The following is a 27,491-nucleotide window of genomic DNA, read 5'->3' on the forward strand; positions in this document are numbered from 1 at the left end:
AGGATTCCCCTTTGTTGGTTGCTAATCTTTTCTCATAATCGTTCTTCGCTACTCTAATGTGCTTTTTCACCTCCCTCTGAACCTTCTGCATTCTTCTTGGTTCTCAATTGTATTTTCTACTTGACACCTGTCATAAGCACACTTTTTTTCTTCTTTATCTTAATTTCCATTTCCTTTTTCATCCAGGTAATTCTAGATTTGTTTGCCCTGCTTTTCCCTTTTGATGGAATATACCTTGACCTGTGCCCGAACCAATTCTTTTTTTGAAGGTAGCCCATTGTTAAGCTACAGTTTTTTCCTGCCAATCTTTCTTTCCCAGAACAGTTCTTGCCTCATCGAAGTCGGCTCTCATCCAGTTAATTATTCTTACTCTGGATTGCCTATCATCCTTTTCTATCATCATCCTAAAACGAACAATACAATGATCATTGTCTCCTAAATGTTTCCCCACTGACACTTGATCTACTTGGCTCACCTCATTCCCAAGAACCAGGTCCAACAGTGCATCTTTTCTTGTTGGATTGGACACGTACTACTGTAGGAACACATTCTAGGACCTTTGTTCCTCTCCACCCTTTAATTACCCGAAGTAGACTGGGACAGAGGTAGTGTAAAGTCTCCCCATTATAACTATATAAGGCCTGTATCTCTCTGCAATTTCCCTACAGATTTGACCTTCTATTGTCCTTCTCACTAGTTGGCGGTCTACAGACTACACCGAGCACCCCTTTTGTTCCTTAGCTCTAACCTGGTGCTATTCCTGGTGCTTCTCAGTTAAATCCCAGTTTAGTTACTTGTTTAAAAATATTACACTTTTTTATTTACACTTTTATTTACTGACCAGGTCTGACTTACCAAGGTGGCTGCTCTTCTTTCTGAAGAAGGGTAAAAAAGGAAAAAAGCACCTGCTCCCTCCTCAACAAACTCCCTCAATCACCTCTGCTCTCAAACTCTCACCGCTTCTCACGCTGCTTTGATAGCTCCTCTGCTCTCCCCTAGTGTTGCTGACTGCCTGGCTTGGAGTCCTTCTCTCGCATTCTGCTCTCCTGGGTACTTAGAGAAACTTGAGGCAATTGGGAAGAGTCAGCATGATTTTGTGAAAGGAAAATCATATTTAACCAATTTATTGTAATTCTTTGAAGGAGTGACATGTGCCGTGGATAAAAGAGAGCCTGTAGACGTGCTGTACCTGAATTTCCAGAAGGCATTTGATACGGTGCCACATCAAAGGTTATTATGGAAAATAAAAGCTCATGGTGTAAGGGGTAACATATTAGCATGGATAGAAGATTGTTTTCTGCCAGCCAGCCAGAGTTTGCATAAATGGGTCTTTTTCTGATTGGCAGGGTGTGACGAGTGGAGTCCTGCAGGTGTTTGTTCTGGGGCCTCAACTTTTTATAATTTGTATCAATGACTTGGGTAAGGGGAGTGAAGGCTTGGTAGCTAAATTTGCAGATGACACAAAGATAGGTAGGAAAGTATGTTGTTAAGAGGACATAAAGTGATTGCAGACAGATAATAGGTTGGGTGAGTGAGTTTGCAAAAATATGGCAGATGGAATATAATGTAGGAAGACGTGAAGTTGTTCACTTTGGCTGGAAGAATTAAAAAACAGTATTACTTAAACGGACAATGTAGAGGGATCTAGGTGTTCTAGTGCATGAGTCAGAAAAAGTTAGCAGGTACGGCAAGTAATTAAGAAGGCTATTGGAATGCTATCCTTTATTATGGGAGGAATTGAACATAAAGTAAGGATGTTATGCTTCAGTTATGCAGGGCATTGGTGAGACCACAGCTCGAATATTGTATGCAGTTTTGGTCTCCTTATTTAAGGAAGGATCTACTAGATTGATGCCTGGAATGAGCGGGTTGTCTTATGAGGAAAGGTTAGGCAGACTGGGCTTGTTTCCACTGGAGTTTAGAAGAGTAAGAACATAAGAAATAGGAGCAGGAGTAGGCCATTTGGCCCCTCAAGCCTGCCCCACCATTCAATAAGATCATGGCTGATCTGCCGCAGCCCTCAGCACCTCATAGCCTTCAACTCCCTGATATTTCAATAGTCTTATCTACCTCCTCTTTAAATACTTTGTGATCTAGCCTCCACAACTCTCTGGGGTAGAGAATTCCAGACATTCACTACCCGCTGAGAGATGAAATTCCTTCACATCTCAGTTTTAAATGAGTGCCCCCATATTCTATAAACCCCTTATTCTGCAACTATGTCCCCTAGTTCGAGATTCCCTCACTAGTGGAAACATCTTTTCAATATTATCCTGTCAAGCCCCCTCAGAATCTTGTACATTTCAATAAGATTACTCCTCACTCTTCTAAACTCTAATGAATAAAGGCCTAACCTGTTTAGCCACTCTTGATAAGTCAACCACTTCATCCCATAAATCAGCCTAGTGAATCTCTTTTGAACTACCTCCAATGCCAATATATCCTTTCTTAAATATGGGGACCAAAACTATACACAGTACTCCAGATGTGGCCTTGCCAACACCCTACACAGTTGTAACAAGTCTTCCCAATTTTTAAACTCCAACCCCCTAGCAATACAGGCCAATATTCCATTTGCCTTCTTAATTACTTGCTGCACCTGCATGCTAACTTTGTGCTTCATGCACAAGAACACCCAGATCCCTCTGTGCTGCACTTTATTTTGGAATTTCTCTCCATTTAAATAATAGTCTGCCTTTTGATTTTTCCTACCAAAGTGCACACTTTCCTACATTAAACTCCATCTGCCAAATTTTTCCCCACTCACCCAACCTATCTATATCCCCTTGCAGATTCCTTATGTCCTCATTACAACATGCCATCCCACCTATTTTTGTATTGTCAGCAAATTTGGATGCATTACACTCTGCTCCCTCCTCCAAGTCATAAATGTAGATAGTAAATAATTGAGGCCTTAGGACTGATCGTTGTGGCCCTACTAGTTACGTCTTTCCAACCCGAAGACGACCCATCAATCCCGATTATGTCTCCTGTGTGTTAATTAATTCTCAATCCACGCTAATACATTACCCCCAATATCGTGCAAGGGGTGGCTTGATTGAAGTATATAAGATCCTGCACGGTATTGACAAGGTGGACATGGAAATGGAGTCCAGCACTAGGGAGCAATGTTTTAAAATTAGGGGTCACCCTTTTAGGAGAGAGATGAGAATTTTTTTCTGAGGGTTATGTGACTTTGGAACTCTCTGCAGGGGAGGCAGGGTCATTGAATATTTTTAAGGCAAAGGTAGATTGATTCCCTTGCCTAACAAGAATCTATCAAAAGTTATCGGATGTAGATGGGAATGTGGAATTCAAAACGCGAGCAAATCAGCAATAATCTTATTGAATGGCAGAGCAGGCTCGAGGGGCCAAGTGGCCTACTTCTCCTATTTTGTACGTTCGTATGAAAGTACTTGCAAATCTGACCCTGATACAGTGACCGTGTATAAGAGGCTGCAGCTTGGGCATGGTGAAAGGATAGCATGGTTGCCAGCTCCTCGGAGGACAAAGTCACTCGAGTTCCGCTGCAGCGGACTCAGATGAGGAATTCACCTGATGTTGAGTTGCCATTTGGGAAAAGGCTGATCAGCATGAATAATGATGTGCTTGGTAAATTGGCAGGCCTGCAAGAAAGCCTGCTGTTATTGTAGGAGCTTGGAGTTCATCCTTTCCTGCATGGAATTGTGGCCATTTACATGAAAGTATTTCCGAAACCAACCATGATGCAGTGTCCAAAAGCCAATGTTGCAGCTTCCATTGCAGCACAAGCGGGAGTCACATGTCTGTACTTCAGCAGAAGCTCAGGCTGAGTCATGAAATCACTACTTGTTGCCATGCAGGCTCAGTCTGCTGTCATTATGGCAAAGGTAACAGTGCTCAAAGAGGTATGCAGAGTCTCAGCAGTCAGCTACCTGTCCGACGGATTATTAGGTTTTCTGAGCTGCTGCCCCATTGAAAGTCCACAGCCATTGAGATAGCACTGTTCAGGGGCGCGAGGCCAGGCAAATGCATCCACAAGCCAGATACTAAGGGGTGCACAAAGGTTATTAGTTGACTTACATGGAATATTGGAAGTGATGTTGGATAAAATTGTTACAGAATGGTTTTTTGGTGTTGGCTTTTATTTGACAGTTATTGCCAAGAGGATGTTGTGATGGTGTATAACCAAGGGAATGGTAAGGTGTTTGACTGTTTGTACAATTGGTATTTTAGGTTGTGTTCAGTGGAACCATAGTCTGATGAGGCGATCATGGACAGCCTGCCCAGAGAGTGGATGTGAGAGTTGTCTCTTCCCTTCTCCTGAAATGCTCACCATATCCCTGTTGGCAAGGGCTGTGCCTTCATGATGGCCAGGTTCTGGAGGATACAGCAGACCATCATGAATCAGGATACATACTCTAGCAAGTACTGAAGAGCTCCTCATAAGAAACAGGAATAGGCATTCAGCCCCTCGAGCCTGCTCTGCCATTCAGTAAGATCATGGCTGATCTGATCATGGTCTGAATGCCAATTTCGTGTCTGCCCCCCATAAGCCTTGACTTCCTTTTAGATCAAAAATCTGTCTAATTCAACCTTAATATATTCAATGAGCCAACCTCTTTTGCTCTCCTGGCACAGAGAATTCCAAAGATTAATGACCTTCCGAGAGAAGAAATTCCTCCTCATCTCTGCCTTTTTCTGAAACTGTTTCCCCCAAATTCTCGATTCCCTCGTGAGGGGAAACAACATCTCGCCATCACCCTGTCAAGCCCCCTCAGAATCTTGCATGTTTCAATAATTTTGCCTCTTATTCTTCTAATTCCACTCCAGATAGGCCCAACCTGCTCAAGCTTTCCTCATAAAACAAACTCTTCATCCCAGGAATTGATCTAGTGAATCTTCTCTGAACTGTCTGCAGTGCAAGTGTACCCCTCTTAAGTAAGGAGATCAAAACTGTTTGCAGTACTCTAGGTGTGGTCTCACCAATGCCCTGTGCAGCTATAGCAAGACTTCCCTACTTGTATACTCCATTCTCTTTGTAATAAAGGCCAACATTCAATTTGCCTTTCTAATCACTTGCTATACCTGTATGCTGACATTTTGTGATTCGTGTATGAGAACCCCCAGATCCCTCTGTACTGCAGCATTCTGTAGTGTCTCTACATTTAAATAATATTCTGCTTCTTTCTGCCAAGTTGACAACCTCACAATTTCCCACATTATGTTCCATCTGCAACATTTTTATACACTCAACCAATTTATCTGTACCACTTTGCAGACTCTTTGTACTCCTTACAACTTGCTTTCCCATCTATTTTTGTATTGCCAAATTTGCTGATGATACAATCTGTCCCTTCATCCAAATCATTAATATAGATCATACATAGTTGAGGTTCCAGCGCTGATCCCTGTGCCACTCCATAGTTACAGTTTGCCATCCTGAAAGTGATCAATTTTTCCTGACTGTTTTCTGTTGGTTAGCCAATCCTCTATCCATGCTAATATATTACCCACCAACACCACAAGCTCTTATCTTTTATAGTGTTTTTTTATGTGGTACCTTTATTGAATGCCTTTTGAAAATCCAAATATGCCACATCTTCTCGTTCCCTTTTATCCAGCATACTTGTTACATCCTCAAAGAAGTCAAATAAATTTGTCAAACACAATTTTCTCTTCATAAAACCACGTTGACCCTGCTTGATTGTATTAAAATTTTCAAAATCCACTGGCAGTGTTCCAGAATCTAGGAAATGGACCTTTCCACGACAGGGAATTTTACTATCTTGCCTTTAATCTTAATTTTGTAGTCCATTTTAGCTTACTCAATCTTCATACCTTTTGTAATTGTCTTTATTTAAGTTTAAGACACTAGTTTCAGACCCAAGTTTCTCACCCTCAAACTGAATACAAAATTTCATCATGTTATGTTCACTCTTCCCTAGAGAATCTTTTGCTATGAGATTATTAGCTAATCCTGTCTCATTACACTTGACCAGGTCTAAAGTTGACTGTTCCCTGATTGGTTCCAGAACATGCTATTCTAAGAAACTGCCCCGAATATACACTATGAACTCATGCTCAAGGCTAACTTTGACAATTTGATTTGTCTAACCTATGTGAAGATTAAAATCATCCACAACTACTGTAGTACCTTTCTTACATGCCCCCATTACTTCTTGATTTATACTCTCTCTTACAGTGTAGCTGTTAGGGGGTCTATAAACTACTCCCATCAATGACTTTGTTCCCTTCCTATTTCTTCTCATCCAAACCAATTCTACCACTTGATCTTTCGAGCCAAGACCATTTCTCACCACAGTACTGATTTCATCCTTTATTAACAGAGCTACCCCATCTCCTTTTCTTTTTTCCCTTTACTTTAGAAATGTCAAATACCAGAGTGGTCCAGACAGTAGAACTATTGCTTTGCCAACCCAAAGGTTTGCTCTTATGATGTTTCATGTGGTAGCATGGGTCTCATTGCTTTGCAATACATACAATCACATGTGTTGAGCATGCAAGTAATGAGCCAGATATAAAGTAGATAGCCCTTTTATGCCAGTTGACACCCCCTGGTTTGATATGCTGAAATACGGAGGGCACAAAGGATTAGCGCAGATCAAAAGCATCATGACTGCTGCCAGGTTAGCAGCCATTCACCTGTATGGTATGCTGAACATGGTTGGATACTAACAACATGTTCAGCAATTGGTTCCTTTTGCAGTTAGGGTACACCTCCACCTTTACATACAGTGCCCACAAAGCCATGTGTACAGTCGACATCCTGCAACATGGGGAAGCCCACCCGCACCATGGGGAAGCCCACTATCCTGGCAAAGCTATGCGCACACTCCACCTGCTTCTTTGTTCTGAGAGAACGCCATGAAGTCCCCTCTCCTGGCATGAGTTTGTCATTTCTCTGCAGCATTAGATTGCGAACTGGAAGATATTCTATATGCCACCTGTTCCAGCTTGGAAGAATCCAAACGTATAAAAGTTTAGGGCCACAACCACCTTCACAGCTATTGGCAGCACCATCCTTGCCCTGCTTTTGAAGCTGCAGGTCTGATTGTAGGAAGTGGTAGACACATGTAAGTACTTCCTTGGTAAAGCACAGGCACAGATACACTGCTCCTGGCTTAGGTGGAGGTAAGAGAAGTCATTCCGAAAGACCCTAGGTAGAAAAGGCTCCTGCTGAGAGCCCTTCCCTGCCCCACACCACCCCCACCAAACAACCTTCTTGCTTCCTCTGCAAGCAGCTTGTTTCTTTGCCACCTGTGCTCCATCCCCCTCTCATGTCACAGCAGAAGGGTGATTGCAACAATAGCACTGAATGTTTGTAAGTACCCTGACAAAAGTCCTTGCAGTCACAACCAAGGCCTTCTCTATATACAGCACCAATCACTGTTATCTTCGCCAACTTTACTCAAATCTCCAAGTCACCAAGCACTTCCACAAATTGAACCAGTAGAGATTAATCAGCAACTAACCTGAAAGTGGTGTTTGATTCATTTTAATAGCATTGGTGGAGTTCCTTCATGCTGCTGAACACGTGTACCTATGCATGTTTGAGAGTGTCTTGGCTTGAGCTAAGATCGAAAATGGTATCAAATTAGCAAAATGCACTGACTATCACAATTTGTCTACTCACCATATTTTTGTTGCATGCTCCTACTATCTGAACTAACACCTTACCAAGATGGTGTCCAGCACATGTCATGTTGGAAGTGTCCACACAGCATCTTGCAATTTTGGTACCAAAACAGCACTCATCACTCTAAAACTACAAGTGCTATGGGGCCCAATTTTACAGTCTTCGCTTTTATAATGTTTTACAAGTTAAACATTTCCACTTAAAAGCAAAATATAAATAGATACTCTGCATGAACATTGTTTTATTCTTCATATGGTGAGTTTTAAATTTTATTGATAAATCTAGGTCCGGCTGCTGTGGTGAGCATGGTACTTTCTATAGGCATGGAAAACTTGAGAATCAACCCAATTTTTATGCATTTCCTTTCATGTGCTTTTCAAACTTTTCTATGTGGATCCTCTGCAAATGTTGATGAAACCCATGTACCAACTTTCCTAACTTCTACAAGATCGTATCAACTATCCAAAAGGAAACAATAGAGAAATTGTATGCATATAGCACTTTTCACCTCCTCAAAACAGCCAGAAGTGTTTCCAGGCCAAAATATTGCTTAACAACCAATAAAGTAATTTTAAAATGCAGTTACTCCTATCATATAGGGCAACATACAACCAGTTTGCACACACAAAGGTCCTACAAACAGAAATAAGTCATTAGATAATTTCTTTCTAATGGTGTTGATTGAGGGATAAATGTTGCCCGAGGAACTCCCCTGCTTTTTCTTAAATACTGCTGTGGGACCTTTTATGTCCGTCTAAGAAGGCAGATGGGACTTCAGTTTCATATGTCAACCAAAACATGGCACCTCTGACAATACTACACTGAAATGTCAACTTAGATTATGTGCTTAAGCTTGAACTGTCAATCTTGAAGACGAGGGTGGTACCACTGAGCCAAGAGAAAGATCTAGTGCTATTATTGCAAAAAAACATTTTTATTACAATACAACTACAGAGATAAGTGCCAGAAATTCAACAAAAGTAGAAATCTAATGGTAGAAAAACAAAATTTAATTTTGTTACAAGTCTCTGGGAGCCAGGAATGCCACTTGAAAATATATAAAATAAAATGACTCCTTCTGAGATGTCGTCCTCAGCAGGGGCCTGAGCCCAGATCAAAAATTTGGTCTGAAATCTTGAATTGTTGACACATAGGGAGGAAAAAGAGAAATGAATGTTGGAAGATTTTAGATATTTAACTAATTCGTCGTTTGGCATTCCTTCTTGTTGAGATCATAACAGTAAATATCAAATTTCCAACATGAACGTACTAACCAGTTGGCATGTTACAAGCATCTTAACTATTTTTAAAATCTCTTTTTAGGTTGGCAGTTTCTGCCTTTCGGAAGTTGAGTCTGGAAGTGATGCATTCTCTTTGAAAACTTCTGCTGAAAAGCATAAAGATTATTATATCATTAATGGCTCTAAGATGTGGATTAGTAACGCTGATTTTGCTGGGATATTTCTCGTAATGGCAAATGCAAACTTCTCCGCCGTAAGCATCAAAATAAACTATCTTTTTTGCAAACCTGAATTAATAAATGCAGAACCACTCATACTGGCTTTCTGGAAGAAAGCAATCGTAAACTTAAGATAGATTTGTGTGTGTTTGTATGTCCTATTTACATAATTTTTAATTTTACATTTATAGTCATCCATTTAGGTGAAGCAAAATAACACTTGCTGCTAACTTCCAGTCGTCAGTGAAACAGATGGTGATATAATTAATGTAAAGTCTGTGTCAAACAGTACTGTATATTGAAGGAAGCAGAAGCATCTGTTGTGCATTATATTGATGGTAGCGTGTATGCCAATCTGATGTAGGACCAATACTCTCTGGAAACAGGAAAGAAATTGGGCAACACGATCAAAAAAACTAGAGAAACCCAAAAACAGATGGGAATACAAAAAGACAGAAAGGAGCCAGACGAGAATAAATTTGAATTATTTTGAAAATTAATGAGATGAGGATTAAGTCCACGACCTGAAATTTTTCTCAAAGTAGCCGTTTATTACCTTTTATAGTTGCTTTCCATTAGCCCACCATTTGAGTGTTAAATTTTTGTTGAAATGTACACATTGAAGTTACAATCAACCTTTAAAAAGTTTTGTCAATTCAATTTTCAGAAGTACTTGATATTTGTAATGAGGGTAATTTCAGCAAATAAACTATTAAGTATGTATAATTATTTATTTCAATAAATGGCTATCAAACACAAGAATAGATCACATATTTGAAGTTAAGTCTGAAATCTACCCAGATGTTCAATTATAATGACCCAGATATTGCCGTAGTAGGGCATCTAGTGGCATCTTCCTGAAGAAATAAGTGCCAGAGTGTTTGGCAATAATTAACAGTTATCACATCGTTATGCCCCTCGATGCAGTTGCTGTATCATTTGTGTTGAATATGGTGAGTCACCAATATTACTGTTAATTTGACAAAATCTAGGCTAATATATTTTTGCCTCAAATAATCTTGGGATAACAAATAATGCACACCCTTGAAACGATATAGCTTTTAGTAAAACTTCTAACCCAGTTGGAAATCATTTGAGGGTGAATTTCCTCAGCTTCAGCCACTCTTGTCACGCAGTTTGGCAGAAGTTCAGCGGAAACCTGCTTACACATGTGAACAAGGCACTGCCTTATGACAATGGGCCAGGCTAAGCTCTAAAAGAGAAAACTCACTCCCCTGGTCTGTATCTATGTCCCTACAGCTGAATTTGGGAATTCATATCAGATTTACAGGCAGACCCTCAGTATTTCTTATAAAGTGGAGGAACCTTTCCAATTCACACACAAATGTTGCTGATTTTTGTCACAGGAAAGTACTACTGTAAGACTCTCCTGATTGATCTCATTACATCTCTACCAATATGTTGGCAAATATAGCACTCATTAATACTTCCAATACATTAAACAGTAACTGTACCCCCATATTTATTTTAGACCAAGATGATTTTTTCTGTACCAAAATAAACTTTCAATCATTTATAATTTCTTCTAGTTAAAATTCACCAAATTCAGAACAAACCCTATTCATAAATAAAGATCCTCCCATTAACAACCACTTACTTCTACTTGCAATTATATAATATCTTTAATCTTAATAACCACAACTGTTTTTTACTTATAAAGTGCCTTTACAGTAGAAAAATGCCCCATGGTGCTTCAGAGACATGATAAAAAGTGGACTCCAAGCCAAAAAAAGGAGCTATTAAGAAGGATGATTAAAAGCTTGCTCAGAAGTAGGATCAGCCACCAGAGGTCGGGCAAAGGAAAGGGGAACACACAAGGCCAGAGGTGGAAGATCAATTAGGTTATTTTTGCAAGTTACAGGGCCGGAGAAAGTTAGAGATACAAAGGAGCAAGGTCAAAACAGTAATATGATAATGCAAATCTGAGAATGAGAATTTTAAATTGGCTACCAGTCTCTACGTGCCTCCAATGTAGATCAGGAGCAAGAACGGGAATGATTGAGTGTGACTTGCTGTATAATATGAGGTATATGACATAGTTCAGTAACAGCCTAAATTTATTGAGCATAATTGTTTCGGGAGGCGGTGGCGACATAGATGTAATGTCACCAGACTAGAAATCCAGAGGCCCAGGCTAATGCTCTGGGGACACAAGTTCAAACCCCACCATGGCAGTTGGACTAAGGAACATACACCCCTTTGTCAAAGCCAAAGTGGAGAGGTGGGAACCATGTGACATGACCACCCTAGCTGGAGGAAACTAATATTTGCTTTGTGGAGCTGCAAAACCCAGTCTGCCATCTTCCATCTAGCAAGCAGCAGCTCAAAGGAAAGGGCTCTGTCCAGGTTTGAATACATGCCCACATCTACACTGTTTCTAATGTTGGAATTATATCTCTCAAGACTGATTGATTTTTTTTGTTTATAAAATGAAAGGAATTGTATTATCTGTACATTTGGATGCGGACCTGGGAATTATTTTTAAAAAGGTCATCAGTTCATCTTGGAACTATCAACAAGCAGGCCACTTCCAAGAAATCAGCAGACCTTTATGGTACTTGAGGGAGATTTGGTTGTTTGTTTGAACCGCAATCATGTTAATTGATGGAGGGAAAAATTGAAGGAAAGGAAAGCAAAGACTAGTAACTTGCTAGAAATCACATGGCAGAGAGAAAAAAAACTTTGAACCTGCTGGTGTGAAGGCAGTCTTGTTGGGGAACAAGCTGAGGAAGGAAGGCTACGCTAACTGTCTTTTTCTCTACCTTGCCTAAAATTGTGCGGGGCTATCAACCCATTGCTAAAGAACCCTCATCTGAGTGCAACTGGTCTGCATTTGGACCTGCAAAGCTGAGATCAACTGGTGAGAACTTCGAGACGTCAACTGGGACCAGCTACTTATCTTTACATGAGGGAACTCCAGGTCGGCAGCATCGAGACCCTGTAAACCTTGTCCTTTACTTTATAATGCCCATTCTCTAAAGCCCATCTCTGCAGAGAGTCTCCATCTATTTGTCCTGTCTTTGTGTGTGTGCTGGGGGAATTCTTTAAGCAGAGATAGATAGTTATACTTCCTGATTACAATTATGTTAACCAATACTTGCAACTTGTTTAAAAAGTTCTATTTTATAATAAATAATCGTTCTGAGTTTGTTGAAAGAAGCCTGGTCAAAGACTTTTATTCTGGGCACCGGTAGGGAAAATAGACAATTGGCTATTTTGGTGAGAAAATTAAACTTTTAAATTAATGATCCGACCTGCAGAGTAGTGAGATCATACACATGTTCCTCCCATCCCAGTCGTAACACACTACTAGGACTTCTGAACTTCCAAACTATTCCCTGCAAAACTAATTCATCTCTGTGCGAATATCTCATCGTGGAAGTTAACTCTATTGGAAAAGTGAATTATCCAGCATTATTTCAGCTTGCCAACCTCTGTGAAAGAATTCACCATTGACGTTTGATTCAGGACTTTGGACTCACATGAAACAATAATTCTTTGCTCTGTGGTCTTTGTTCTGTTAATATTTCTTTCTCTATCCCTCTTATTGTATGTATGTACAGGGGGCTATATAGCGACACTCCCCCTCCTGCATTTTGAGTGTGTGGAGCTGCAAAGCCCAATCTTCCATCTGAAGCTACTCTATCTCGAGTTTCCTTTGGAATTATTAATAAAAATTGGATCACACCAAAACTGAGGGATTGGGAAATACACCACCGCTTATGAACAGGGAAATCAAAATCATAACAACTTTCTATTTACAGACAGGTGTTGAGAGGAGAAATCAGGGCTGTTTAAGGTAAACCCCCACCTAACACTAGCTTGAAAAAGATACCAGAGAGAAAGGACACTCATCCCACACTCAAATTATTCATCATTGAATTACCATGTTTGAAGTTATCCTTGTGTGAATGACAAAACTAAGCACTCTTGCCGTTTTTCCTTCTTGCAAGTATTCTTAAAATTGATTTGATATTCCTAAGTTATTGTCTTATATTTCCAGGGCTACAGGGGGATCACATGCTTCATAGTAGATAAAGCCACTGAAGGTCTGCAAGTGGGGAAAAAAGAGGATAAACTTGGAATCCGTGCATCATCTACTTGTGCGGTCAATTTTGATAATGTCAAGGTAAATTTTTTCAAATTTGTATTTGGCATTTGCTGTAATGTTATATGTATAAGAAATCTGGCTCTTGTGACAAAAGTATAATTTATATAATATTTTTCTGGTTTATTGTGATGTAGGGTTTATGGGGGTAAGTATATGTGGTTCTGTCTGCGCAATTTAATTACATTTAGAGTCAAGTAGACTGCAAACTTGAAATCATCAAAAGAAGCTAGGTGTAGAAATGTGTTTGACGTGCTAATGAGTAAACATGGATGCTGGCTTAGCATGTAAAGTGTGAAGCGAATTTGCATTTTTAGATAAATGAAGGGATTGTTTGGATTTCAAAGGGATCTTAGTCTGTTTACAACTGGCCAGATAAGCAAGGCTAAGGAGTATGTTAATTTTTCCCAAAGGTTACTGACAATATTGGCAACGTGAAAGTGTTTATATTATGAGGGAGATACAGTTTCAAAGGCATATGGAACAATAGGATTTACAAATTAAAGAGAGAAAAACACATATAAAGGAGAATAAAAGGCCATATAAGATCTAACAGGAGTGTGTAAAACAGCCTTCAAGAAGTCTCCAGCCATCTGTGCATAAGCCTGCTATGTAAAGTAACTGAAGTTGGAGAAAAGCCATTTGGAACTCCGTTATCAAGTAGGTACTGTGTGTTAACTTGCTGGGTTTGTTTTAAATCTAAAATCTAATTTGGACTGTTGCCTTAAAAGGGGATGTGTGACTGTGAGTCAGGTCAGTTAGGAATTTTAGGATTTGTTATAATGGTAAGTAATTGTAGTCGTATGTATGTGCTTGAAATCTTTTGTTAATAAATAATTTAATTTTTTAAAAATCTCCAAAGAACTTGGTAGACTCATTACTTCTGAATTCAGTGCACACATCTCCTCGTAATAAATACAGATTTAGTGCACCAAGTTTCCCTTGTGGATTTGGTCACATCATTTCACATCACACGTCATAATACTATAAACACTTTTTATCTCAAAAGTTACTGACAATATTGACAACATGAAAGTGTTTATATTATGAGAAAGATACAGTTTCAAAGACATATGGAACAATGGAATTTACAGATTAAAGAGAGAGGGAGGCAATGGTTTAGTGGTATTGTCACTGGAGTAGTAATCCAGAGACCCAGGGCAATGCTCTAGTGACCCGGCAGATGGTGGAATTTGAATTCAATAAAAATCTGGAATTAAAGTCAATATTGTAAAAACCCATCTGGTTCACTAATGCCCCTTTAGGGAAGGAAATCTGCTGTTCTTACTTACTTACTTGCTGTGGGTCTGGCTTAAAGTGACTCCAGACCCACAGCAATGTCCCTTAAATGCCCTCTGAAATGGCCTAGCAAGTCACTCAGTTGAAAAAAACCACTACAAAGACACAAAAAAGGAATGAAACTGGACAGACCACCCGGCATCGACCTAGGCACTGGAAACGACAACGGCAATCTCAGCCCTGTTGATCCTGCAAAGTCCTCCTTGCTAGTGCCAAAATTGGGAGAGCTGTCTCAGCCTAGTCAAGCAACAGCCTGACATAGTCATCTTCACAGAATCATACCTTACAGATAATGTCCTAGACTCCACCATCACCATCCCTGGTTATGTCCTGTCCCACCGGCACAGTGGTAGATATTCGGGAGGAAGTTGCTCTGGGAGTCCTCAACATTGACCCCTGACCCCATGAAGTCTCATGGCATCCGGCCAAACATGGGCAGGGAAACCTCCTGCTGATTACCACGTACTGCCCTCCCTCAGCTGATGAATCAGTGCTCCTCCATGTTGAACATCACTTGGAGGAAGCACTGAGGGTGGCTAGGGCGCAGAATGTTCTCTGGGTGGGGCCATCACCATCACCAAGAGTGGCTTGGTAGCACCACTACTGACCAAGCTGGCCAAGTCCTAAATGACATAGCTGCTAGACTGGGTCTGCGGCAGGTGGTGAGGGAACCAACGAGGGAAAAACATACTTGACCTCGTCCTCACCAGCCTGCCTGCCACCGATACATCTGTCCATGACAGTATCGGTAGGAGTTACCACCACACAGTCATTGTGGAGACAAAGTCCTGCCTTCATACTGAGGATACCCTCCATAGTGTTGTTTGGCACTACCACTGTGCTAAATGGGATAGATTTTCGAGCAGATCTAGCAACACAAGACTGGGCATCCAGGAGGTGCTGTGGGCCATCAGCGGCAGCAGAATTGTACTCGAACACAATCTATAACCTCATGGCCCTGCATATCCTCCACTCTACCATTACCATCAAGCCAGGAGATCAACCCTGGTTCAATGAAAAGTGCAGGAAGGCATGCCAGGAGCAGCACCAGGCATACCTAAAAATGAGGTGTCAACCTGGTGAAACTATAAAACGGGACTACTTGCATGCCAAACAGCATAAGCAGCAAGTGATAGACAGGGCTAAGCAATCCCACAACCAACGGATCAGATCGAAGCTCTGCAGTCCTGTCACATCCAGTCATGAATGATTGTGAACAATTAGACAACTCACTAGAGGAAGTGGCTCCACATATATCCCCATTCTCAATGATGGAGGAGTCTAGCACAGCAATGCAAAAGATAAGGCTGAAGCATTTGCAACAGTCTCCAGCCAGAAGTGCCGAGTGGATGATCCATCTCAGCGTCCTCCAGAGCTCAGATGCCAGTCTTCAGCCAATTCGATTCACTCCACGTGATGTCAAGAAACGGCTGAAGGCACTGGATACTGCAAAGGCTACGGGCCCTGACAACATTCCAGCAATAGTACTGAAGATTTGCGCTCCAGAACTTGCCACGCCCTTAGCCAAGCTGTTCCAGTGCAGCTACAACACTGGCATCTACCCAGCTATGTGGAAAATTGCCCAGCTATGTCCTGTACACAAAAAGCAGGACAAATCCAACCCAGCCAATTACCACCTCATTAGTCTACTCTCTATCATCAGTAAAGTAATGGAAAGGGTCATCAACAGTGCTATCAAGCAGCACTTGCTTAGCAATAACCTGCTTACTGATGCCCAGTTTGGGTTCCGCCGGTGCCACTCAGCTCCTGGCCTCGTTACAGCCTTGATTCAAAAATGGACAAAAGAGCTGAACTCCTGAGGTGAGGTGAAAATGACTGCCCTTGACATAAAGGCAGCATTTGACCAAGTGTGACATCAAGGAGCCCTAGCAAAACTGGAATCAATGGGAATCAGAGGGAAAACTCTCCGCTGGTTGAAGTCATACATAACACAAAGGAAGATGGTTGTTGTTGTTGGAGGTCAGTCATCTCAGCTCCAGGACTGCAGGAGTTCCTCAGGGCAGTGTCCTAGGCCCAGCCATCTTCAGCTGCTTCATCAATGACCTTCCTTCCATCATTAGGTCAGAAGTGGGGATGTTTGCTGATGATTGCACAGTGTTCAGCACCATTCGTGACTCCTCAGATACTGAAGCAGTCCATGTCCAAATGCAGCAAGACCTGGAAAATATCCAGGCTTGGGCTGACAAGTGGCAAGTAACATTCGTGCCACATAAGTGTCAGGCAATGACCATCTCCAACAAGAGAGAATCCAACCCCTTGTTGTTCAATAGCATTACGATCACTGAATCCTCCACTATCAACATCCTGGGGGTTACCATTGACCAGAAAATGAACTGGACTAGCTATATAAACATTGTGGCTGCAAGAGCAGGTCAGAGGCTAGGAATCGTGCAACAAGTAACTTGCCTTCTGAATCCCAAAGCCTGTCCAAGGCACAAGTCAGGAGTGTGATGGAATACACCCCACTTACCTGGATGAATGCAGCTCCTACAACACTGAAGAAGCTTGACACCATCCAGGACAAAGCAGTCCACTTGATTGGCACCACATCCACAAACATTCACTCCCTCTACCACCAACGCACAGTAGCAGCAGTGTGTACCATCTACAAGATGCACTGCAGGAATTCATCAAGGCTGCTTAGATAGCACCTTCCAAACCCACGACCACTACCACCTAGGGCAGCAGATGGATGGGAACACCACCACCTGGAAGTTCCCCTCCAAGTCACTCACCATCCTGACTTGGAAATATATCGCCATTCCTTCACTGTCACTGGGTCAAAACCCTGGAAATCCCTTCCTAACAGCACTGTGGGTGTAACAATGCCACATGGATATCAGCAGTTCAAAAAGGCAGCTCACCAGCACCTTCTCAAGGGCAACTAGGGATGAGCAATAAATGCTGGCCCAACCAGCAAAGCCCACATTCTGTGAACGAATTTTTTTAAAATCTAATTTCTATACCCCTTTGTTGGAGGGATGGACTCCTCTCAGATATGGTTCCATGAATACCAGTCATCTGCAGGTATCTCACCCAAGTGGCAATTCCTCATATGCAAGCTTACACCTTCATCATTGTTAGGCTGTTTGACCATGAGATACAACAGCCAAGCCTGATCTATTTTTATCTGGCATCAGTGCATTCACTTTTCCAACAGAGGGAGCTCGATAGCAATTGTGATGATGAATCTTGGGTAGCTCACGTTGTCCTGAACAAGTCAACTACATGCCAATTGTAACGCCACTGTTACCCAGCATAGACCAGAAATCAATCTTGGGACCTTGTGGTTTGTATGGCACTGCTAAGGGAGAACTTATTTACTTAAATGTATTGTAGCTTGTAATATATATAATCATTATTTACTAGCCTTTAGTCTAATGTGTGTCTATTATATTACTTATTTATTGCATATAAAATGTTTTTAATTGCAAATTATCTCCTGTGGCTTTGTTATAAATAAAGTCATGTCTACAACACACTTGCTAACCTGGCCTGTGCCTTTAAGGCCACTGCATTCAGTAGGAAAATTCAGATAATTGTAGCCACAAATAAACTGTTAAGGGCATGTAGCAGAGGAAGAGGAATGCAGAAGAATCCAGAATCAATGATAAGCATATGGGGCAAGTGACAGAGGCAAAAGATCATGGTTTTGCTGGATGAAATTGCGGCTTATCCATGACTAGATGTCTGACAATAGAAACAATGGAGGATTGAGAGAGGTGGTGTAGTACAGTTACTTATCATTGAACTATTGTGAAAGGTCACCCTATTTCTGTAGGTGATGTTACCAATGGCCAGCATATTGATGAGCAAGAAAGTGGGGGGGTCAAGAATAAATATTTGGGAGACACCAGAGATGTAATAGTATGGACAAGGGGGTGGGGGGACGGGTAGGGAGTCAATGTTAGAGGTACACTGGCCAGAGGTAAGAGTGAAACCCTTCAAGTTCTGCTTTCACTGGGTACAGTGGGACTGGGGAACGGTTTTGGAATTTTCGTGGATAAAGTCTTGCAGAATTAGAAATTTCTAAAGTCTGGCAGTAATAAGGGAGGCACCATCTAACAGCCTAAAGGGACCCGGAAAAAGGGAGCAAACACATCGTTGGTCCCCAACCTCATAACCACAATCCCATCTGTTGACTTCCTGTCTGATCTTTTTGCATATTGGACACATTTTGTTCCGCTCATGGCTTTCCCTGTTGACAACTGATTTCTGTCTGTTTTTATCTTGAAGCAATTAATGCTCTATTAATGCGATAAATGGCCTTTATGTTCTTTAATAAATCATTTTCTAGAAACTTGAATTATTCCAATTGTTCAAAAGTTTATTATTTTATACAGCTTTTCAAAAAAGGAAAAGACCCTTGATCCCAGAAATGGTTCAGAAAGAGATTTTTTCTTGAAATCGTGTTTCAAGCTTTTGACGAAAGGGAATCCATTCTTGATGAAAAAGCGTTATTGACTGTTCAAAACTGTTATGATGCGGCAGATGATGTGTGCCAGGCAGACCAAATCCACAAGGGAAACTTGGCCATGTTTTCATAACAGTTTTGTAATTTGTATTTATTACGAGATGTGTGCACTGAATTTAGAAGTAATGAGTCCACTAAGACCTTTAGGGATTTTAAAAATTAAATTAAAATATTTATTAACAAAAGAAAAGATTTCAAATACATACATACTGTATTTACTACTATAACAAATCCTAAAATTCCTAATTAACCTGACTTCCGATTACATGTCCCCTTTTAAGGCAACAGTCCAAAATAGATTTTAAATTTAACAAGAACAGGCCAGCAAGTTACCATAGGACCCACTTGATTGGAATTCCAAAAGCTTGTCTGCAACTCAAGTTTGCCGTGCCCGATAACTAATGCACAAATGGCTGCAGGTGTGCTGAAGGCTGGTTCACACACTCCTGTTAGATCTTACATGGCTCCCCAGCATAGCCTTTCATTCTCCTTTTATATATGTTTCTCTCTCTTTGATATGTAAATTCCATTGTTCCATATGTCTTTGGAACTTTATCTTTTCCCATAATATAAAAATCTTTCATTTTTCCAATATTGTCAGTAACTTTTGGGAAAAATAAACACATTGCTTAGCCTTGCTCATCTGGCTAGTTGTAAACATCCTAACATTCCTTTGAAATCTAAACAACCCCTTCACTTATCTAAAAAATGCAAATTCCCTTCACACCTTACATGCTAAAACCCCATCCATGTTTACTCATTAGCATTTCAAGTATACTTCTACACCTAACTTCTTTTGATAATTTCAAGCTTGCAGTCTACCTGACTCTAAGGTAATTAAATCACTCAGACAGAACCATCTACACTCACACCCATAATCCTACTTTACAATAAACCAGAATAATATTATGAAAATTATTATACTTTGAAACAAAACAAAATTTTAAGAAATCGAGCTTCTGCTAATCACCATTGTTTTTATTAGTGGTCTTATCTAACTGACCGCTTCATAATAGAAAGTTATTAATATTTTAAATGAAACCTGCCAAAAATAAGTCAGAGAATTCAATCTATGTAGAATTACAAAGGATGTACAGCACAGAAACAGGCCAAACGGTCCAGCTGGTCAGTGTTGGTGATTTTGTTCCACATGGGTCTCTTCCCATTCTTCTTCATCTAATGCATAACCACAATGCATGTTTACCAAGCCTCCACTTAAGTGCATCTATACTATTCACTTCAGTTATTCTACTTGTGGTAGCAAGTTCTACATTCTAACCACTCTTTGGTTAAAAGTTACTCTTTTTTTACATTTTTTTAACTATCTTACATTTATGGCTCCCAGTTTTGGTCCTCTGAACAAGTGGAAAAAGAAAAATCTTCTCTACATCTACCTTATTAAGTCCTTTCATAATAATCAGGTACCCCCTCAGGATTACTTTTCCCAAAGAATAAAGCCAGCCTATTCAGTTTTTCCTGGTGAGTATAACCTGTCAGTTCTGGTATCATCATTATAAGTCATTTTTGCACCACCTTCTCTACTGCCTGTACATCAGAATTGTGTTGAATACTCCAAGCTTGGTCTAATTAAGGTTCTAATTATGTTTAATGTAACTTCTTTGCTTTGCAAAGCTATCTCTCAAACTCTAGCGTTTAGTTTGCTTTTTAAATGAAAGAAACACTTATACATTTATATAATGGCTTTTATGACCTTAGGACATTCCAATATCCTTTAGAGCCAATGAAGTACTTATGAAGTATAATCACTGTTGTAATGTAGGAAATGCAGCAACCAGTTTGTACATTGCAAATATTAGCCAGAACACCAGTGATAACTCCTCTGCTCTTCTTCACAGAAGTACCACAGAATCTCTTAAGATCCTTTAATTGCATGGGCCAAGTTTTCCACGGAGTGGCAATCACCACTCCATGTCGGATTGCCACTTCACTCTTTTTTACTTACCTTGGTCCGGAGCTGCATATTTCTTGGCCCAAATTTCCAACTGAGGCCTGCTGAGAAATGTACAGTGGAGCTGCCCCTGGAGTTCTTCAGTGCTGTGCAGGATAGTAGCACCCTTTTTACAGCATTAGCTGCTGTATTCCAGTAAATATAAATGTCCCAAAGTCACTTTGACAAGGTAGAAGAGAGGGTTAAATTGGTGAAGGGATGGGGTTGGTCAGGAGGCATGGGTTGGGCGGGTATGGGCTTAGTCAGGGGTTCAGGGGGCTAGTCGGGGAGGGCGGGGGTGTAGTTGAGGGGTCAGGATGGGGGTTACTCAGGGTTGGGGGTCACCGTGAGGGGTAGTTGGAGAGCTGTGGGGGGGGGGTTAGTCAGTGGGTGTCAGGGTAGTCGGAGTGGGGTATAGTCAGGGATTTTTGGGTGGTGGGGCAGTCAGTAAGGGGCTGGGAGGTTGTAGGTGGGGGGGGATTAGTCAATTTGTGGAATAGTGGGGGTTGGGGTCTAGTCAGGGGGTGGGAGCTTAGTCAGGCACGGAAGGTCTGTGGGTGGGGATTGGTTGGAGAAGGGGGTGGGGATTGCTTGGGGGAATGATTTGGTGTTAGTTGGGGGATCCAGATGGAGGCCAGGGCAGGTGGGAGTTAGAGCTGGTTTTAATCTTTCTAACTTTTCCTGGTTAACTATTTTGCTAAGAGAGTTGGAACCATCTGAAGTCTCTAACTGTAAATCAAAGTTTTGGTGGGATCCAGACGCAGGGTAATTGCCCAACGGATGAAGAAGCTTCCCAGGCAATTCCTGTCCAGTATTTGCATGGGGACTTCTGAGGGGTGCCCCTGTGCATCTTCCGCGGCACAACCCTGCTGGGAATGGAAGATCTGGGCCCATATCGCATCCGAAAGGTGTCCAAAATACTTTCCAACAGTGCACTATTAGTACTGCACTGGAGTGTCTGCCTAGATTTTCAGGCTCAAGTCCTTGAATGCGACTTGAACGCACCATCTTCTGACTCAGGTGAGGGTGCTACCAAGTGAGCCACAACTGATACCTTGATGGCTTTATTAGGCTATGCTGCTACTACTGATTTGGGTGTCTGGACTTCTTGCTCCTTTATAGCATTTAGATACTCTAATATTTTTTTCTGTGCATTTTTTTCATTTGCCAAAATGCACAAAACTCCCAAATCCTCTCTGAATGAGTGGACATACTCTTATATTTTTCAATTCCTCCATGTACACTTTTTGCAGACATGGAAAATTGCACAAGTTCAGATTGCATAAATGTGGTTAGAAACTCTGTGTAACTTTTCTAAGATAGAAATCTCCAATTGAAGCCCTGGCTTTTGAGCTGGACTAAGATCTTGAAGTACAAACTTTAAGGAAAGCAGTAAAAGATAATTCATAACATTTGTGAAATATTCAATTTTGTAATTTTTAAAATTTTATTTAAAACCTTATTTTGGACATTGTAAATTTCAGTTACCAAGGATAAAAATAGTGGTCAAAGTTTTCTAAGTGCATTTTAAATGATTAGTCAACATAACTGTTTGTATTGGTAATTCCTCTTATAACACAAGAATTAATGTTTACACAGAACTGTGTCCAAAATTGTAATAACCAAAAGTAAGGCTTGTGTACAAGTGCATGTATACAAATGCACAATTATGTGATACCTCTGTCAGTCACACTTGAGACATCACACTTACTGTATGACACAGGAATAACAGTTGGCAAAGGTCATAAATTCATAAATTCTTTGTATTCATCTTCTGTTCTAACTCAAGTTTAAATTTCTTCAGCTTGATTTGCAAATGTATTAATTGTAATTTAAATTTATTAAAACAATTCTAAGCAGCTATCGATCGAGGTGAACCAATCAAATTATTTTGAAAATTTTTTCTCATCCTATTTTACCCAGTTTCCCAAATATAGGCTAAAAATAAGGTTTTATACATGAACAGTTGCATCAAATGAAGAAAATGTTCATTATCTATTTTATATTAACTTGTTTTTCTGTTCCTGGGTGTAAACTATGAATTTCAGGATTTAACCTGAAGTACATAATTTTTTAGGCACATTTTGGAAGGTTTTTGATGTCCAAAATCAAATCGACATTAATGGCAAACTTGCTTTTAAGTTCTGCCCCTGTTGTCGTCAAGTCGAAAAATGTGGTCATGTGTGAGACAAGTTTTTTTTTGTATGAAAGCTTGATTAACAACGGCAGCAACAAAATGGTTTATTATTTATTTTGGGATTCGGAAAAATAATCTTGTGATATAACAAAGGAATCTTTTTTGTAAGTATCAAAGTGAAGCACAAATCCTTTGAGATTTTTTGATGGGTCAAATACTGTATAAAGAAAGGTTTCTGAAGACAATTTAGGCCTGAAATTCCAGGTGGTAAGAGAATGGAACCTGCCCACCCACTGCTAGTGAACAGGAACTCCACAGAAGTGGAGGAACTTTACTGCGGCAGTTTAACGTAACACCAATGGAGCTCATGAACATGCTGAATTTTTTTTTAAAAGTGTGTTTGTCTTCTTCTAGTCTAGGTAACCATTGTCTTGCAAGATCAGACTCTCAAATTTTGAATATTTCCATTTTCCCTGCCCCTCCACATAACTGGCTGTATATGCATCCAGAATTGTTAAGTGTGTAAATGTTAACTGAGTAATTAGAATCTGGAATGCACTGCTTGCGAGTGTGGTCAAGGTGCTTTCAATCATGGCTTTGAGAATTGGATCATTATCTGGAGAGAGAAAATTGTAGAGCTGCAGGGAAAAGGAAGGGACAGTGATATTAGGTGAATTGTTCTTGCAGAGAGCCGACACAGACACGATGGATGGAATGGCCTCCTTCTGTGCTATAACCATTCTATTATTTTATTCTGTCCATGATTCTGTAATTTATTACTATGTAGTTCTCTTCTGAATCAGTTTATAGTTTATTTCTGTGTTGCAGGTTCCAGAGAGTAATATTTTGGGACAGTTGGGCCAAGGGTACAAATATGCCATTGGAATGCTAAATGAAGGCAGGATAGGGATTGCTGCACAGGTTTGTGGAACTATACATCTCAAGAATTTTTGCAACTATGTAAACTTCTATCAGGCACCTGATGTCACTGAAGGAGAGCATCCCTAGAGTGGTTCAGGGACAGCAACTTTGGACCACAATGGGAGCTGAGTACTTGCTAGTTGTTCTATTGCATAAGATTTTTAAAAGATGCTTGAGCTAAATATTTATGCTATGTTAAAGAATTGAGTAACTGAGACAACTGGGGTCGTTCCAGGACCAATCCTAGTCTGTGCTTTGTTACATGACCTTGGTTGGAGTGTCAGCTGGCCTAATCAGCCTGGAAAATTGGTTGGCATTCCTAATGTAGAACCCAGACTTTGTAAGTGTTCTTTTTTTGAAGTATAAACTAAATTTTGCTTTAACTTTCAGGTGTGATAATTTGTTTCAAATTTTGTTTTCTACAGATGCTTGGATTGGCACAGGGATGTTTTGATAACACCATTCCTTACTTGAAGCAGCGAGTTCAGTTTGGGAAAAGGATTTATGATTTCCAGGTACATATGTCAAAGCTGCTTTCCTATCATCCTGGGATTTATTTACCTTCAGCTTCCCTTCCTCACTGTTCTTTTTGAAAGCATTTCCTAACTTTTCTGCCTTCATCAAGAAGGATGTCTTGAGTCAGGATATTGAACACTATAGCAAAATAGAAAGTTGATTTGCACAAGGGCCACAATTAAGCCAATGTCAGCTTCCCATGATCGTCATCTTTGTAGACTTTCTGAAATATATATACAATTTAGTATTGAAGATGGCCAATTTTGTGCTGTGAATTGCACTCGCTAATAGTTGTGTTGGACAACACATTATATATCTACATCTATAGGTACCAGTTTACTTTATAAGTTCTATAAGACCAGACCGAGGTCAGATGCCAGAAGGTGGTTCATTTCCCACGGTATGTAGGATCTTGGAACATACTGCTATCTTGTGCACTGGGTGTTGACTCTCTAATTCCTATAAGCACAATTTGGACCTGTTTCTGGCTTGGGCAATGCTCAACTCTTGCAAAAGATAGTGCATAAATTTTAGGGCCAGAGTGATCTCCTGGAATTGTTTTGAATGTATAGGTAGATCTGAGAGGAATTTCTCACTTTATTTCCCAAATTGGTCTGTGCTTTTTATTCCACCAGACTTTGATAGTGGTAGAGACCGAATATATTGTGACACACCTGGTATCACAATTGTGTGGGACAGAATGGTTGGGCCAAGAAAGAAAGAAATAGAAAGAGAAAGGGAAGGGACACAAGCCATAGCATTGAGATCAGCAAGAGCCATTACTCCTATCAGTCATTGCTCATATCATTTACTATGTGGTGAACTTGTGATCTCAGCTGGAAGGAGGCATTGATGTAGGCGATCCATTTTCCTATACAGGCAGGAAGTGATAAGAAGGTATCTCCTGATGAGAACAGTGTTGCACAGGGTTTTGAGATAGAATGTTAGCCTTTGTTCTCACCTGAATATGGTTTATTGTACTAGAAGACAATGAAAAATAAAACACAGGAAAAAAAGCATGTTGCAAATGATGAACATTTCACATTTAGCAGAAATAATTTAAAATCTATTATGTGAACATAAATCCTACTTCAGGAGTCATTTCATATATGGCCTTTTCCCCCAATAGAAAAATAATTCTCTGAACTGTGTAAAAGCCTTGGGTATTGAATCAAAGGAACGGAATGCTAATTCACTAACCCACTCAGTCTTTTTGTATATTATCCTGTTCATGCTGTTGTGTAATAGGTAAAAGCTGGTTAATAGCTACTTCTATTAAATCTTATCACTATACCCAATATCCAAGACAGTGACTCCAAACAGTAATTCAGTATTACTATTTTATAAACTGCAATTTTTAATTACAAGGGTCTGAACTTCCTTGGAGTGGCTATCAGCATCAGATTGCCACGCCATGCCCAATTATTTATGTCAAAGTTTTTTCGATGCTATCTCACCCAACCTTCCAACTCAGGCTAGGCAAGATCCAGGCAGTGCAGCGCTACTTCGAGGCCCAATGTCAGGGTCCAGGCAGGAGAGTGGAAGAGAAGGAAGCCACACCCTCTTTTTACAACACTAGGTGGGGGGGGTTGGAGATCGCAGGTAGGGCCTGCAGGGGGCATCAGACCTCATTGGGGGTGTGGGGTGGAGGACAGATTGGGAGGTGGGACGTGCTTGGGTTAGGCTAGGCCTGTGGGGATAAGGTGTCAGACCCACGCAGGTGGGGGGAATCCCATGTTGTGGGGGGGGGGGGCGCGTTGTAGTGAGAGACAATCCCGTGGTGGGGGGAGGGTAGTGGGAGACTCTGGGGGTGTCGGAGGGTGTGGGGGAGTCCAGTGGGTGGAGTGGTCAGGAGGTGGGAAGACGCGGTGGGGGGGGGGGCTCAGGAGAGTCCCGTGGGGGTCAGTCTGCATCTGTACGATAGTTACCCAGAAGTTAGAATTGGCTTTAATTCTACTTTTTTCTGGGTAACTATTGGTGTAATCCAGTCGGAACCATCCAAAGGTTGCGATTTAAATTGCATTTTCGGATGGTTCTATTATGACATGACAGATGATGTGTGCCAGGCAGATCAAATCCGCGAGGGAAGCTTGATCGCACTATCATAACAGTTTTGCAATTTGTATTTATTTCGAGGCGCGTGCACGGAATTCAGAAGCAATAAGTCCACCAAGACTTTGAGATTTTTTAAAAACGAAATTAAAATATTTACTAACCTAAGATTTCAAGCACATTATAGGACAACAAATAATAACTCCTAAAATTCCAAATTAACCTGACTCCCAGTTACACCCCCTTTAAGGCAACATTCCAAACATAGATTTTGAGATTTTAAACAGATCCAGTAAATTAACATAATACCCTGTACAGTGGAATAACAAATGATGTTTTCCCAGCTTCAGTAGACAGCAGACTTCTCCACAAAAATTGAAGGCTTCATTGAGGCTATTTCACACACTTCTGACACATGGCCTCAGTCCCCTTTATATATGTTTCTCTCTTTTTAAATATGTACATTTTGTTGTCTCATATGTCTTTGAAACTGCGTCTTCCTCGCAGTAGCAACATGAAAGATGTAATTACATCACACATAGATAGACCTAACTATACTTATCCCTATAAACCTAATTTACAATAAACCAGAAAAACATTATGAAAATTATTATACCTTCATGACAAGTTCCTAGTGCAGGGCTTTTGCCCAGGGGAAATTTACACTTCTGGGCAATCGCTGTCTTATCCTTAACTGTGAACTTCCAAAGGGAATACTCCAGCTCATCTTTGGAGTATTCCCCCAATCCAAAGTTGGGGTGTTCGGAAGTTAAGGCCCGAACTGTGTTTGGGCTACCAGAATAATAATATTTGATCAACTGACCAAAGGAAAACCAAGAAGAGAGAATTATTCATCCTCCTTTTTAAAACTTAAAGTGCTATTCAACCAGGAATGC

The 27,491-nt window shown here is 40.6% G+C and overlaps 1 protein-coding gene across 2 annotated transcripts in view; it reads left to right on the plus strand.

Moving 5' to 3' along the window:
* The window catches only part of acadsb (acyl-CoA dehydrogenase short/branched chain), a 72,546-nt gene that overhangs the window by 36,186 nt on the left and 8,869 nt on the right, over positions 1–27,491 (plus strand). The window contains exons 5-8 of one of the 2 annotated variants that reach the window (XM_041209625.1): positions 8,963–9,133; positions 13,123–13,248; positions 23,935–24,027; positions 24,453–24,542. In XM_041209625.1, the coding sequence (XP_041065559.1) occupies positions 8,963–9,133; positions 13,123–13,248; positions 23,935–24,027; positions 24,453–24,542 (480 nt within the window). The remainder of the gene's footprint in view (positions 1–8,962; positions 9,134–13,122; positions 13,249–23,934; positions 24,028–24,452; positions 24,543–27,491) is intronic. The other variant, XM_041209626.1, reaches the window with a different exon arrangement.

This window comes from Carcharodon carcharias, chromosome 17 (assembly GCF_017639515.1).
Source record: "Carcharodon carcharias isolate sCarCar2 chromosome 17, sCarCar2.pri, whole genome shotgun sequence".
Lineage (NCBI taxonomy): Eukaryota > Metazoa > Chordata > Chondrichthyes > Lamniformes > Lamnidae > Carcharodon > Carcharodon carcharias.